Raw genomic sequence first — 14,304 nt, 5'->3', positions numbered from 1 at the left:
AACCAAGATCAAAGGAAAAAATAAGAACAACACCTGCCAAGGTCCAGTGGCAGCAGTGGAGGGCAGTGGGAGTCCAAGGGTGAAAATCCAGCGGGATCTCCCCCCAAGAATGCCAAAGGAATTACAGAATCACCTCAAAGCAAAGCATCCGACAGCCCGGGGAGGATGGGGGTTTTTAGGGATTCTGGTGGAAAATGGGATCCAGGAAGGGAGGGAGAGTTTGGGCATTGTCCGACCCGCCCCAGAGGGGCCGACCTGCTCCGGGATAAGGCATCAAAGGGACCACGCCATGGTCGCAGCAACACCTCTCCTCTCTCAAACGAACACATTTTATATTTTTATATATATAATAATAATATAGAATCTTTCCTCTTTTTTTTTTTTTTTTTTTTTTTTTTTTTATTTTTTTTTTTTTTTTTTTTGTTTTTTTTTTTTTTTGCGTTGTTTTCTTGGTATTTCTGTCGTTGGGGTTTGGTTTTTTTTTGTTTTTTTGTTTTTTGTTGGGCTTTTTTCTCCTAAAAGGACCAAGGCATGATGATGCCGAGGGACCTCGGGCAGGGAGGGAGACGGGAGGGGTGGGGAGGAAAAAGGGACAGAAAGGGACCAAAAAAAAAAAAAAAAAAAAAAAAGAATCAAGCCGAAATTAAAAAATACACATATATAGCTCTGGCCTTCGAGTGGAGGTGGCAGCGGTGCCGGGCTGGGTTAGTGCTGGAGGTGCCGACGCCGCGGCGCCGTCGCCGTCTCCGTGCTGGCCGCGGGCTCAGAAGCCGTTGCCGCTGATGTTGATGGACTGCAGGTCGGCCACCTGCATGACGTTGATGCCGCTGCTGGCCAGGCGGGCGATGCCCTCGGGGCAGATGGCCTCCATGGCCACCATGTTGGTGGCGATGAGCGCTGAGGGCGTGGCGCCGCCGTTGCCCTCGGCCGCGGCCGCTGTGTCCATGGGGACGGCCGAGACGTTCATGGCCACGTTGGTGGCACCTCCCTTCTTGTTCTGGTGGGTCTTGATGTGCTTGGAGAGGTGGTCGCTGCGCATGAAGCGTTTGGGGCACTCCGGGCAGGCAAACTTCTTCTCTCCTGGAGGACAGGGAGACGGGCGTGAGGCATGGCGGAACGGGGTGGAGATGGGGAGGTGGGATTGGGGGAAAAGGCTGGGATTTGGGGAAAAGGTTCCTTTGGAGAGGCTCCCCTGGGATGCGGTTTTGGCCCCGAGAGCTAAAGGACAAGGACAATGCTCCAGCGTGTTGGATTTTGGGAAAATGTTCCTCCTCCTGAGAATGATCAGGCTCTGGAGAGGCTCTCAGCCCCAAGAGCTCAAGGCCAACGCTCCCAAAACACGTTGGCACTTCAGACTCGGGGGAATCCCTGGCGCTGCCCTGTGCAGCACCACGAGTCAGACCGGACATCCCCGTGAATTCCCAAACTTCCCGGGATGCCAGGACCCTCATCCCTACCTGTGTGCGTGCGCTTGTGCCGCTGCAGCTCGTCGGAGCGGGTGAAGCGCTTCCCGCACAGCACCCAGGTGCAGATGAAGGGCCTCTCCCCCGTGTGCCACCGCAGGTGCGCCCGCAGGTGCGAGGTCTTCCCGTACACCTTTCCACAGCCCGGCACGTGGCAGATATGCTGCTTTTTTTTCCCTGGATCCCCAGAGCTCCTGCGAGAAGGGAAAGGTTAAACCCCAAGGGAATCTCGGTGTGCAGGTGACGCAGCCTGGGGGGCGTGGATATGCGGGACTGAGATTGGCTGGACCTGCGGCGTTGGTGGGTTTAGGGTTCGGGGTGAGGTGAGGTTCAGCCAGGCTGAGAGCCAGGTCCTGCCCCTGGGTCACAACACTCCCATGGGACATTCCAGGCACGGGGAACTGGGGCTGGAAAGCTGGGAAAGGACCTAGGGGTACTCAGGTGGCCACGTGGATGTGGCCGCTGGGGACGTGGGCAGTGGTGGCCTGGGCAGCACTGGGACTCGATGACCCTCAGAGGGACCCTTTCCAACCCAAATAATCCCATAAAATGAGGCGCTTTGGGGGTGCCAGAGCGTTCCCAGTGCTGGGTCCGTGGGGAGCAGCCTCACCTGCCCTCTCCTTCCTTGCAGTAGGGACAGGTGCAGGCTTCCCTCCGTGTTTTCCGGCCCTGCTGGGGCTGGGGGTCGGGGCTGGTCTCCCCCTCCTCCACGGCCGCGCTCTCGTCCCCCAGCCCGTCCCCACTGCCGCTGTGCAGCCCCAGCTGGGCCCCGTGGTCACCTGGAACAGAACATGCAGGTTAGGGAAGGTTCCTCACCTGGAGGGGAGGGTCTCTGCTGGATGGAGTTGTGAATCCCACCCTTCTCCCTTGGCTTTCCTGACATTCCCCACCCTGGGGCTCTCCCTGCCCTCCCAATGATGGGAAGGGCAGTGGGGGTGTCTGGGGGGTGCTGGTCACTCACTGCATCCCCTCTGCCCGGCACTTTGGAAGCTGCACTTTCCAAAGCTGGCATTCCCAAACCCCAGCCCACGATTCTTCTGGGAAGCCCTGCTGGGACCAGCACTTCGGCCAAGCTGGGAAATTTCCTTTGCAATCCCGGTTTTCCGTAGGAGCTCCGAGGCAGGAGCCAGAGGCGGCTGGAGGAGGAGAAATTTCAAATCCCCCAAGAGGCGCCGGCTGGGCTCTCCTGGAGGTGCCAGGAGGGATTTCACAACCCAGGGACGGCATTGGGAATGAGGAAGAATTCCTGGCAGGAACAACCTCCCTGGTCCCTGGCAGTGCCAGTGCCAGCAGGCGTCAGTGGTGCCCGGACAAAGCTGCACCGAGGAGCCAGGCCCGTGCTCAGGAGGGACAGGAGCCACCAGGAATGCATCCCTGTCACTCAGGAAAGGACAAAAACCACCAGAAAAGTGAAGAAATCTTCCCAAAAATCCAAGCTTAAGCTTCCCAGCACAGCCTGAGGCCGTTTCCCCTGGTCCTGTCACTTGGGACAGCAGTGTCCCTGTCACATGGTGGTCCATGGCAGGAGCAGCCAGGATGACACCTGGGGCTGTCACCTGGCACACAAACACCAGATATCCCTGAGCATGGTCCCTTCCTCCAGCCTGGGACCAACCCCCATCGTCCTGGGAGCACGGGAATGTTGTCCCAGCCAGGCCCGGAGGAAATTACCCCCTCCAAAGGTGACACAATTTGAAGCTGGCCCTCGGCTGCCACATTCCCGAGCTCCCTGTGAAATGGAGCGACTTCAGGAGCGTCCCAGTCCCTCCCTGCAGCTCCAGTGACGTGAGCGCAGTCACAGCCCCGCACGGAGAGAGCCAGGGAGGGGTTTTTAAGCTTCCTAAGCCAGCACCGACAGCTTTGTGCTCCAGCCATGGATTAGAGATTTCCCCGGATGGGAAGAGCTGCTGGAAAAAAAAAAGCCAGAAGAAAACACAGCTTCTCTCCCCCCCAAAAAAAAAACCCCAAACCAGGAGGAAACACAAGTTTTCTCCCCAAAAATACTCCAGGGAGGGGGAGAATCCAGCCAGGATGTCTCAGAATGGCTTCAATCCTCCAAGAGGCAAAAGCCCACGCGGCATTCTCCAGCCTTTTGGCACGGGGGGAAACAAACCCAAATCCTGCTGCTGGAGATCTGTGGCTGCCTCTCAGCAAGGTAGAAATCCCGGACCTGCAGGCATCATCTCACCCCAAGCAGGAGCTCTGAAATCCCTGGGATATGACAGGTTCAGGGGAAAAGTGGGCAGAGAAGATAATTCACATTTATTATCCCCGCTAACACATGTCCCTGCTACGACTAAAACTTCCCTGGAGGCTCTGCACTCGGGTCAGCAAAGCCCTGGAAAAATATATTATTAATAGAGCAAGAGGGGGTTTAATCCTTGGAAAAAGCCTGGGGAGAAAGAGGGATTTGGGGAAAGCAGGGGAGGGGAGCTGCCCCTGGCCCTGCTCCACCAGCAGGGACCTCTGAGACCCCCCAGGAACAGGGCAGTTTCTGGTGTCCCACTAAAAACGCCAAGCCCCGGAATCTTGGCTTGGGAATTCTCTGCAGACAAGGTGCTCCTTGTGCAGGAAGAAGCTTGGGTTTGTTTGCTTTATTTAGCAAATGAACAGGAGGTGAGAAATGCCCGGCAGGGAGGAGAGAGGAGCTCTCACACCCACCCCAGCCGACCTCGGGATGAGGGAACAGACCCCGTGTTCATTTTTAGGGGAAGAGCTGGAAATAAAACCCAAAACAAACAAACCGGGGCTGCTTGTGCAAACTCTGCACCTCTGGCAGCAGAGGGTGAGGGGGGAGAGCTGGCACTAGGCACACGTGGCTTCCAGGCAGAGGAAGTTTTAAAGGTGAAAAGAAAGAAAAGCAAAACCTGGGGACACGCAGCCCCGATCTCTCAAGGTGTGTTCCTGAAAAACCTCCAAAATCCACATTTTCTAGCTCACAACTCGAGCTCTCCCCATTTCCTGCCCGGTTTTTGGGGTCACTGCCCTGCCCAGAACAAACCCCAGCTGCTCCAGACACACCAAAGCGCTGCACAAAGGGACAAAGTGGCTTTGGAACCACGTCCCCTTGGTTTTTTCTGTCTGATTCCCTCGCTGATTTGCAAAATGAGTTAATCTGCACCAGGAGCTCATCCATGTAAATGAGCCAAGCTCTGGCTCAGCAATTCCTTGGGGATCGGGGCGGCAGAGAGGGAACCAGGGGATGGGGCAGGCTGGAGGTCTGCAGCCCAGCGAGTAATTGTGCTTTAATTTGGACCCTGATGGCTCCAGAAGCCACTCCTTGGGCAGCTCCTGTAATTGCTGGAGGTTTCTGTGTGTCAGGATGAGCACAGAAACCTTTGGACAGGGATAAATCGGGATGGAGCTGATGGAATGAGTGAGGTGGGCTGCGATGGGGGACACAGCTGAGGCAGGGAATCACCCCATCATCTGCTCTGCCAGATCCCTGCATCCCCCAGGATTTGCCAAACGCCTCAGTCGTGCTGCAGACGGACAGACAGAGCTCCTTTGCCCTGTAAATCCCCATCTGGATTGTCACAAAACCGGGATGAAGCCTCCGGTCCTGCCTTGCTTTTGTTGGGGTGAAAGCACCCAGAGCACCTCACCCTGCAGCAAGGCAGGTCCCACCACATCACCCCGTAACATCCAGGCAGAAATCCCTGAGCAAGGGCTGTGGAAGGAGGAAAATGCCTGGATGAGACAGGGAAGGGCAATTCCCAAGGTGGGGAACCCCAGCAGGCATCTCCCGCGTCACCCAAACCTCCGTGTGCCTCTCGCCCACCGCAGCCAAGGGTGGCTGCTTTCCCAAGCCACAAATCCCAAGTTTTCAATCCCAGAGGACGAATTTCTGCCTGTATCACTCCCAGGATCTAACCCAGGCGTCTTGGGATGGGGTGGGAAGGGATGAGGAGCCGTCTGGATGCTACCAGCCGCGCTAAGGTGGGAGCCAATGCTCTGGAAAGGAGCCACATGGAAACTCCCCCAACCCTGGGAGCTGGGATGTGTCTCCTGTGTGGGGTGATAAGGACGGTGCTGCAGCAGGGCTGGGGCCAGCCCAGATAAAAGGGAGAGGCAGATCAGGGCCAGGCAGACGGGTCTGGAGCCGGGACCTGTCCTGGGAGGAGTCACGGGGTGGGTGCCGCATGCCCGACCCGTCCGACTGGCGCGGCTGCCAACCCACTCCCAGCCCTGCCGAGCGCTGGCCTGGAGCAGCAGCAGGGAGAGGAGAAGGAGGAGGAGCAGGGCTGCCCCACGGAGCCCAGGAGCCACGGGGTTGTGCCCCACAGGGACTCGGTGTGGGCACAATCTCACCCAGACAAAGCTGTGCTCACGCAGGCTCTGCCGGGGTCACTCCCTTTCTTCCCAAGCGAAGCCCAGGGTCTCTAAAGATTCGCGTCAGTCCCCAGCGAAGGGCACGGACAGAGGTCAGCCAAGGAATCCAGAGGGGATGTAAAGTCCAGCCTGGCTGGGGTTCAGAGCAGGAAGTTTCACAATGTGCTGTTTTCTGCCGTGATGTCACGGGCGCAGCGAGACAAACAAGGGCCGCATCACGGGCGGGTCCTGCCGCGGCTGATCCCTGTCCTGCTCTCCCTGCCACACTCAATGCCGTGGGGATGGCTCATCCAGGCCCTGCTACAAAGCTGCCCTTAAAAACCAGCAAACAGGACACAATCGGGGCTTTGTGCCGCTGCCCCAGCGCCGGGAAGGGCCCTGGAAGGAGAAGTGGGAGCAGGGGGCCGGGAGAGGTTTGCTGAACGCATCTCCAAGGGTTCCTGCACCCACCAGGGGTTTTTCCTTTCAGGATGGTCCTGAGGTCCCACTGCTCCATTCCCCCTCATCCTCCATCCAAGGAGCTGGAAGGGAGCTCGTACTGCCAAGAAAACCCCAATCCCACCAGTGCTCCCAACAGCTCTATCCAGCCCCGCAATCAAACACCCCAAAACAAGGAGGGGTTTAACTCCAGCGCTGACCTCCCTGCTGGTCACCTGTTTGCACAGCACATTCCTCAGCCAGGTAGGGCTGGGACATGGACATGGGGACAGCAGGGCTCTGCCAGGGACAGGGACGTGGGGACAGAGCCACTCTAAGGACACCGAGCTCAGAACAGTCCCTCTCCTCCTCCCTACGGCAAAAGAGGAAGAGAAACCCTGACATCACAAAATCCCTGCCATCACCCCCCTCGCACAGGATGTCCCCTCCCTGAGCGGGCTTGGGTGACACTGAGGCGACTCTCAGACCCCACGGAGGTGTCACAGGCCCCCCCCCCCCTGTCCCTCACGTCACAGCCCCGGGAGGGTTTTGGGGCACTGTCAGCTGAGGAAATCCTCCCTCCCTGGCTCTGGGGGTGCCCTCCCTGGGGGCAGAGCTGGCGGCAGGGCCTGTTTGCCCACATGCCACCCCTGGTGGTCACAGACCTGCCCCTGCCTCGGCTCCTTCCCAGCCCGGCTGAGGAGGAGGAGGGAACAGCCTTCGAGCCATCCCATTAACAGAGACGCTGAGTTAAACCTGTACATGGCACTAGGCTCTGCCTCACACCCAGCAGCAAAAAAATCCGAGTTTTAAACACCTTTTCAGGCGTTGTTTTCTCCCCAGGGGATTTTTCCCCCTGCCAAAAAAAAGGAGAAAACCTCACTGGCAACGGGCCCGAGGGGCAGGAGCCACAGCCCCCTGTCCATGGGGGTCAGGAGGGGACACAGAACCCCCCAGGAGGCCGAGCTGAGCTCTGGAAGGGGCAGGACATGCAGCTCTGTCAGCCCAGGTGGCAGCCGGGGCCACCACACCCCTGGCTGCTAGGCACCTCCTTCTCCTTCCCCACCACGCTGGAACACGCAGCAGGATCCAAGGAAAACCAGCTGCAGTCTCCTCCTCACCAAGGGTTTGTTTTCCATTCACCTCTCTGGGAAGCAGAGGAGCTTTCTCAGCTCCAAAAATCCCTCCCAACTCCCTGCCTGGAGCAGAAAGTTCCAGCACACGTGGAGGCTTGGAAAATGCTCAGGGATTTGGGCAGTGTTGGGAACAAACCCCTCCCTCAAATTCCCATCGGAGAGCTCAGATCTGGAGGGACGCAGGTCTGGGGGGGCTCAGCACCCCCTGGAGAGGGGCTGGTGGGGGACAAAGGGACTCACTGCCACGTCTGAGGGACATGGCTGGAGAAAAACTCCTCCAGCCTGGAGTCAAATCCTGCCACTGGATCGGTGCCAGGAAGCTCTGTCCTGGCCACAGCTTTCCCCATTTCATCCCAGGAGCCTCCCGGACCATCCCATGGAGCTGGGGCTCCCCAAAAAAGCTGCTCTGAACCCTGCTTTGGCTTTTCAAATGCCACCATGTCATGGCGACAGTGCCAGCGTCACATCCTGGGGCTGGGGCCAGAGTGAGGAGGCCCCGCTGCTGCCGCTGCCACCGCTCGCGGGGAATTCATCACCGTGGATCAAGGGCTGAGAGCTGCTGAGCTAAAAAAAAGGAGAGGAGGAGGAGAAAGAGGAGGAGGAGGAGGCGGCAGCTTCGCAGCGTGAGCGCGGTGGATGGGTGGGCTCTAGAATGTTCCTCCCTGTCCCACCTCCAAGGGCAGAGCCAGGCATGAATACAGGAACTGGGGCTCGCCCATGCCTTTCTCCAGCGCCTTCAAAACAAGGAACGAGCCAGGGAACACACAGGGAACGAGCCCCGGCCCTGGCGGGAGCGGCCCCAGGCACAGGGATCGCAGCGAGGAGACCCCACAGGGACCCCACACACCGGGGCCATGCATGTCCCCCCCTCCAGGTGTAAACCCCAGCCTGTGGGAGCCCCCGCGGGTCCCTGCGCTCGGGGAAATCCAAGGATCAAGCTAATCCCGAGGATGGAGTGACCCGTGGTTCGCCTGAGAGCCAAGCTGCTGTAGCAACAGCCCAAAATAATGCTGCAAAACAAGCCCGGGGGAGCGGCCGCCGCCTCTCGCGAGAGGGAAGCTCGGGGTGGATTGAGCAACATTTTCTGCTGCCTCTCAACTGTGACTAAATCCAGCAACAGCCCCTTTTAGCCAGAGCCAGAACAAAAAAAAAAAAAAAAAAAAAAAACCCCAAAAAAAACCCCCGAGGAAAACAGTGGAAAAGCAAGTGCAGAGCACTCCCACAACCAATCCTTTCCGAGGCGGAAGCTGAGCAGGCTCCAGCTCAGCTCCCACATCCACGTATCCCGCTGTTCTCAGGCTGTGGAGACGGCGGGATGGATCCAGGGGAGCTGAGCAGGGTGCCCCATGCCCACGGGACCGTCTGGGCCACGCTGAGGTCACGCTGTCCCGTGCCAGCACCCAGACACTTAATGAGCCCTTTCTTCCGCCCCTGTGAGGAACTCCCCGCGGCTCCGTGACTGTGTTTGTTTTCATGGGGTTTTCAGTTAATCCCTGTGTTTTATGGCTGTGACTCTTTACAGACTCAGCCAAGGAGCTGAGCTGGACTTGGCTCCTCACCCCAGCCCTGACCCGAGACCCCTGGGTGCCCACCAGGGCAGGACAGTGGTACAAAACCAGGTGTCCCCCTTCTTCTCCACTTTCCCCCCCCAGTCATCTCCTCCCTTTCTTTCTAAGATTTAAATCCCCCAAAAAGACCTTTTGTGTCTTCTGGTGACCAACACAGGTTCCACACTCCCTCCCCAGGGCCAGCACAAGCCCCACCCCACTCGCCAACACCACTTGACACCAACCATGCCCAGCCCAGCCCAACCCCGGCCCGGCCCTGCAGGGTCCAGCGTTTCTCCTTCCCGTGCCTGGCTACGAAACGGGAACCGGACCCGAGCACTCACCGGGGGCGTTGGCGATGGCCAGGGGCAGCCCCTGCAGCTGATGCACCTGGATCCCGGACGCTCCCAAGGCACTGAGGTTAATAGTCTGGAGGCCCGGCACGGAGGAGAGCTGGGCGGCGTTGACGGTGACGGTGCCGCTGGGCAGGGAGGCGATGGGGGTCAGCGTGGTGCTGGTGCTGCCCGTCTGGCCCAGCGACACGCCCTGCATGGGGGCCAGCGTGATTGTCTGCGCCTGGGGGTTCTGCACCTGCAGGTTCTGCAGCTGGATGGTCTGCCAGCTCACCTGCCCGTTGGGACCCACTGTGGGCGTGCGGATGATGATGGGACCCGAGTTGGGCACGGCTTGGAGCTGCAGGTTCTGCAAGGTGTCTTGGGAGATGGCTTGAGTGGCAAAGGTCTGGCCAGACAGCGGGGTGGTCTGGAGGGCTTGGATCGTCTGCCCTCCTTGGACCAGCTGGGGCTGGATCAGGATCTGCTGCTGCTGCTGCGACTGCTGACTCTGATCCCCTTCCTTCTGCTGTCCCGGCTGCAGGGCCACCCCGGACACTGGGGTCTGCAGAGAGTCTGAGCTGGGGACGCTGCTGGCCCTCTGGGGGGTCTGCGCCTGCACGTTGGTGCCCACTGTGGCGCTGGTGGAGAAATTCATGACGCCCACGTTACTGGTGGTGGTGGTGGTGGAGTAGCTGTTGGCATTGGTGAAGAAGGCGCCCGAGCTAGCTTGGGACGTGGCCGTGCTGCCCGAGCTGCTGGCAGCCCCCGAGGTGGCCGGCTGGGAGCTGCTGTCTGGCGAGCCCGAGCTGCTCAGGGTGCCCGTCTGGGATGTGGGGGCCAGGCTGGCAGCCACGCTGTTGACCGGCAGCAGGGTGATGTTGCCGTTCAGGGCCACGGGCACATTGGCCACGTACTGGGTCTGCCCGGAGAGACTGTTGTTGGCCAGTCCCACGCCCTGGATGGGCACAGCCTGCTGCAGCAGGTTGGGCATGGCGATGAGGTTGCTGCCGCCCGCGCGGCTCGTGATGATCTGCTGGTTGGAGCCGGGGATGATCTGCAGCTGCCCTGACGCATCCTGCTGCACGTTCACCTGCGCTGGGGTGGTGGCAAACTGCAGCTGCTGCCCGTCGATGGTCTGGAACTGGGGGATCACCTGGTACTGGATGTTGGGGATGACGCCCGGCAGGCCCGTGAGCACCTGCTGGTTCTGCAGGCCGGACGCCGAGGTGACCACGTAGGGCCCAGCACTGACCGGGCGGCTCTTGGAGGCGTCGCCGCCGTTGCTGCCATTGCTGCCCGGCTCCTTGGAGCCCGTGGGGGTGCTGGAGCCCGCCGAGATGATCTGCCAGCCGTTGGCTGACTGGGTGAGCTGGGCGGCGGCCGCGTTCAGGTCCAGCTCGCCACTCCCGCCCTGCTGGCCCTGGGAACTGTTGGAGTTCTCATTGGGAGACTCGATGCGACTACAGGTGGCTGCCAGCAGGGCTAGCGGGGACGGCTGTGACTCCTGGGGATGAGAGGAGGAGTTATGGGGTGGGAGGAGACCCGAGGGGCAGGCCCAGAGTGAAAAAACAACGGGGAAACAAAAAAAACTTAAAAAGAGAAAACAGGGAGGAGCGTACTCGGAAAAGATAAACACTTCTTCCTGAACAAACCCACCCACAGCCGGAAAAATACAACTGCCAGGCACAGGGCTGTCAGGCCAGGACAGCCTGAACCCACAGGGAAAAGCCCTTTGGGAGAGAGGAAAGGGGAGGGAGCCTGCCTGGGAAAGTCGAGGGGAGAGGGCTCCTCCACCCCGAAGCCGGGGAATCCCCCTGTGGCACAACGAAGCCCCAGGAAGGAGGGTCATTCCTGGGCACCCCGAGCTGGAGAAGGGCCAGTGGGGGCCGTGGTGTCACTGGGAGCAGGGGAACTGCGTGTTTCCAAGGAGAGCCGGGGAGGAGGGGAAGCCATGGGCGCTGCTTGGCAGTGCTCACCCTCCTCTTCCTGCCTGGGCTGAAATGCTCGCCTGGGCCCAGCAAACAGCTCGGCCCGGCCCTGGACTTTGCCACGAGTTCCCCGGGGCCAGCGGGGCCGGGTGGGGGCCGATCCTCCCCCCACTCACCTGGGCCTCCCCACCGCCGGCGCTGCTGGTGCTGCTGGCGTCGCCTTCACCCTTGTCGGGCTTCACAGCCGACATCTCCTCGGGGCTCTCCTGGTCTGCGCGGGAGGGAAGCGACAGCCCCGGTTAGGGACATTTTGGGGCAGGACAGCGGCACGAGGCTCGGGAAGGCCGGGCAGGGCCCGAAGGGGACACGGCGGGCTGGCTCCGGGGGCACCATGTGCTCCTGGCGCAGCCGGGAAGGGGCTGGGAAGCGCAGGGAGCTGCCAAAGGGGCGCTGGCAGCGGGACGGGGGGGGGAGGACCCGGCCCTGCTCCAGGCTCCAGCTCCTCCCCGCCCGCTCGGGACACTCCCTGGCCCCCGCCGAGGTCCTCCCCGGGCCTCCCCCTTGCCTTGCCCGCCGGCCCGGGCACACACCTCCCGCCCCGGGCCCGCGGATCCACCCCGGGATTCCCCCCCTTGGTCCGGCCCGCGGGATCCCCTGCCCGGGGCTGCCCCACCCGCGACCCCCCCAGCGCGGAGTCCCCGCTCCCACCAAATCCTTCCTCTCCCAGCGCTCGGCAGCCTCCTCATCCTCCGCCGGCCACGGGGCTGCGGCTCCCGGTCCTGCCCTCATCCCCAGCACCTCTCACCAGGGTTCACATGGGGGTGGGGGGGACGCTGAACACCCCTCCGAGCCCCCCCGGCCGCTCGCACCTTCCCACGGCCCTCCCGCACGGCCCCCCCGCCCTCGGCTCCCGCATCCGCCCCCGCAGGGCGCCGTGCCCGGGAATGGGGGAAAGCCCCCCGGTCCCTGCGCTCGCAGCCGCCCACCCCCACGGCCCCCCCCGCCATCTCCGCGCGCGATCCCCCGGGATCCCTTCCTCCCTCGCCCCCCCCCCCCCCCCCCGCCCCCAGCCCCGATGCCCGGGGCCTCCCCATCATTCCCCGCCGCCCCCTCCTCCGCTCCAGCCCTGCCAGGCGCGGCCGCCGGTCCCTCCCCCGAGGCCTTCCCCCCTCCCCCGGGTCCCTCCCCCGGCAGGTCCCCCCGGCGCGGCGCGGCGAGGCCCGGCCCGGCGGGGCCCGGCCCGGCCCGGCGGGGCGGGGCCGCCTCTGGCCCCTCCGAGCGGGCGGGCGCCACCGCCTCTGCGTGTGCCCGGAGCCCCGCGCGGCGCTCGGCCCCGGCCCCGTCCTTACCGCTCATGGTGCCGGGGCCGGGCCGTGCGCGCGGGGCGGGGCGGGGGCGCGGGCGGGCGAGCGGCCGAACCCGCCGGTGCCGCCGAGGGGCTGCCGAGGGAGGGGCCGCGCGCCGCGGCCGCAGCCCCGCGCCCCGCCCCCGCCGCCCCCGCAGCCAATGGGCGCCGCGCGGGCGGCGGAACGACGGGCGGCGCGGCCAATGGGGAGCGAGGGCGCCGCGGCGCGGGGGGGGGAGCAGGGCGGGTGGGCCCCGCCCCCGCCGCCCCGCCCCGTGGGGGAGGGGGAGCGCGGCGGGGCGGCGGCCAATGGGGGCGCGGGGGGGAGGGGGCGGGCGGCGGCACAGCCAATCAGCGCCCGCGCGGGCTCGCAGGGAGACCCCGTATGGGCGCGGCCGCGGCGGCGCGGGCAGCGGAGTGACGGGCGTGCGCCGCGGCCAACGGGGCGCGGGAGGCGGGGCGCGGGGGTAGCTGGCAGCGGGGACCGCCAACCGGCCCCGCCGGCCGCGCTGCGGGGAGGGCGGGGCGCAGCTATTGACGGGACTGCTGACCAATCCAAAGGCGGAGGCGGCTGCCGCGGCGCGCCGCGGAGCCAATCAGAGTGCCGGTCGCTCTCAAACGGGCCAATGGGCGCCGCGGAGGGGCGGGGCCAGCGGCCCGGCTGCGCCCTTGGGGGGACGGCGCGGCGAATGGCGGAGCCGGCGCCATGTTGTGTTGGGGCTCGGCCGGGCTCCGCTGGCAGCGCCGAGGCCCCCTCCGCCGGCGGTACCGCGGGTTACGTGCGGCTCTTCCCTCCCTGAGTCCCTGTTCCGCGCCACGAGCTTGCTCAGCCCTGTCGCGACAGCCGCCATGGCGCTGCGACACGTCTTCACGGGCCCGCGGCGCTGTGTGAACACCCCCAGCGCCCTGTCACGACATAGCTCATCCCTGTCCCGACACGGCGGGCGCCACAGCGGGGATCCCGGACTGCCCTTGCACTGGGAACGCAGCTTGGGGAGTTTTGGGGGGTTAGGGGTTGTTTATTTTACAGAAAAGCGAGCGGTTTGGTGGCAAACGGGGCGGGCGGGGCGCGGCGGGAGGAGATCGCAGCCAGCGACACAGCGGCGAGGGGACAGCAGGGGACACGGAATGGCTTTGGCTTCGCTTTCCAGTATCAAAACCGCCCTCCGTCCGTGACCTTCCCATTTCCCGGTGTTTTCGGCCCAATTCCCGCCCCGCAGCCCGGGAAGGCCCCGCGGCCTCGCCCCCGCACCCGGTGGGGCTTGGGGACGACCTGTCCCTGCTCCATCCCCCCGGACCACTGCGGCCGCTCAGTGTCCCCTCCTGGCCCGCAGTGGTGGCACCTGGGGGCGAAAGGTCCCGCCAGGCCCTGCCCCAGTGTTTTGGGGAGGGACACCGGGACTGTCCCCATCCGGACCTGAGCCCCGGGGGGCTGGGGATGGGATGGGCTGAGGGGCTCGAGGGAGCCACGGCAGGACCTGCCCCCATTACACCCCCCCTTTAATGCCCCTAATTAGCCCCTCATTTCCCCCCATCGAGCCCCCCCCCCCCCATTAACTCCCCAGTGCCCGCCATTGGGACCCCCCCCAATTAACCCCTCATTGCCCCCCACGAGGACCCCCCTCAATTAACCCCTCATTGCCCCCCACGAGGACCCCGCCTCAATTAACCCCTCAATGCCCCCCATGAGGACCCCCCTCAATTAACCCCTCATTGCCCCCCACGAGGACCCCCCTCAATTAACCCCTCATTGCCCCCCATGAGGACCCCCCCTCAATTAACCCCTCATTGCCCCCCATGA

At 63.1% G+C, this 14,304-nt stretch overlaps 1 protein-coding gene across 2 annotated transcripts; it reads right to left on the bottom strand.

Moving 5' to 3' along the window:
• Positions 1–475: 475 nt before the first annotated feature.
• On the bottom strand, positions 476–12,542 carry SP1 (Sp1 transcription factor). Of its 2 annotated transcripts, none has more exons than XM_032094079.1 (6): positions 12,508–12,542; positions 11,335–11,429; positions 9,240–10,734; positions 2,074–2,242; positions 1,458–1,657; positions 476–1,080 (listed from the first exon to the last, which is right to left on the bottom strand). In XM_032094079.1, the coding sequence occupies exons 1-6, from the start codon at positions 12,512–12,514 to the stop codon at positions 764–766; spliced, it is 2,283 nt and encodes a 760-aa protein (XP_031949970.1). In that variant the 5' UTR covers positions 12,515–12,542; the 3' UTR covers positions 476–763. The 2 variants fall into 2 exon arrangements, with proteins under 2 accessions (XP_031949970.1, XP_031949971.1); XM_032094080.1 differs by lacking the exon at positions 12,508–12,542 and adding an exon at positions 11,867–12,045.
• Positions 12,543–14,304: the final 1,762 nt, after the last annotated feature.

This window comes from Corvus moneduloides, chromosome 30, assembly GCF_009650955.1.
Source record: "Corvus moneduloides isolate bCorMon1 chromosome 30, bCorMon1.pri, whole genome shotgun sequence".
NCBI lineage: Eukaryota > Metazoa > Chordata > Aves > Passeriformes > Corvidae > Corvus > Corvus moneduloides.
This window is presented reverse-complemented; position numbering and strand designations above follow the sequence as displayed.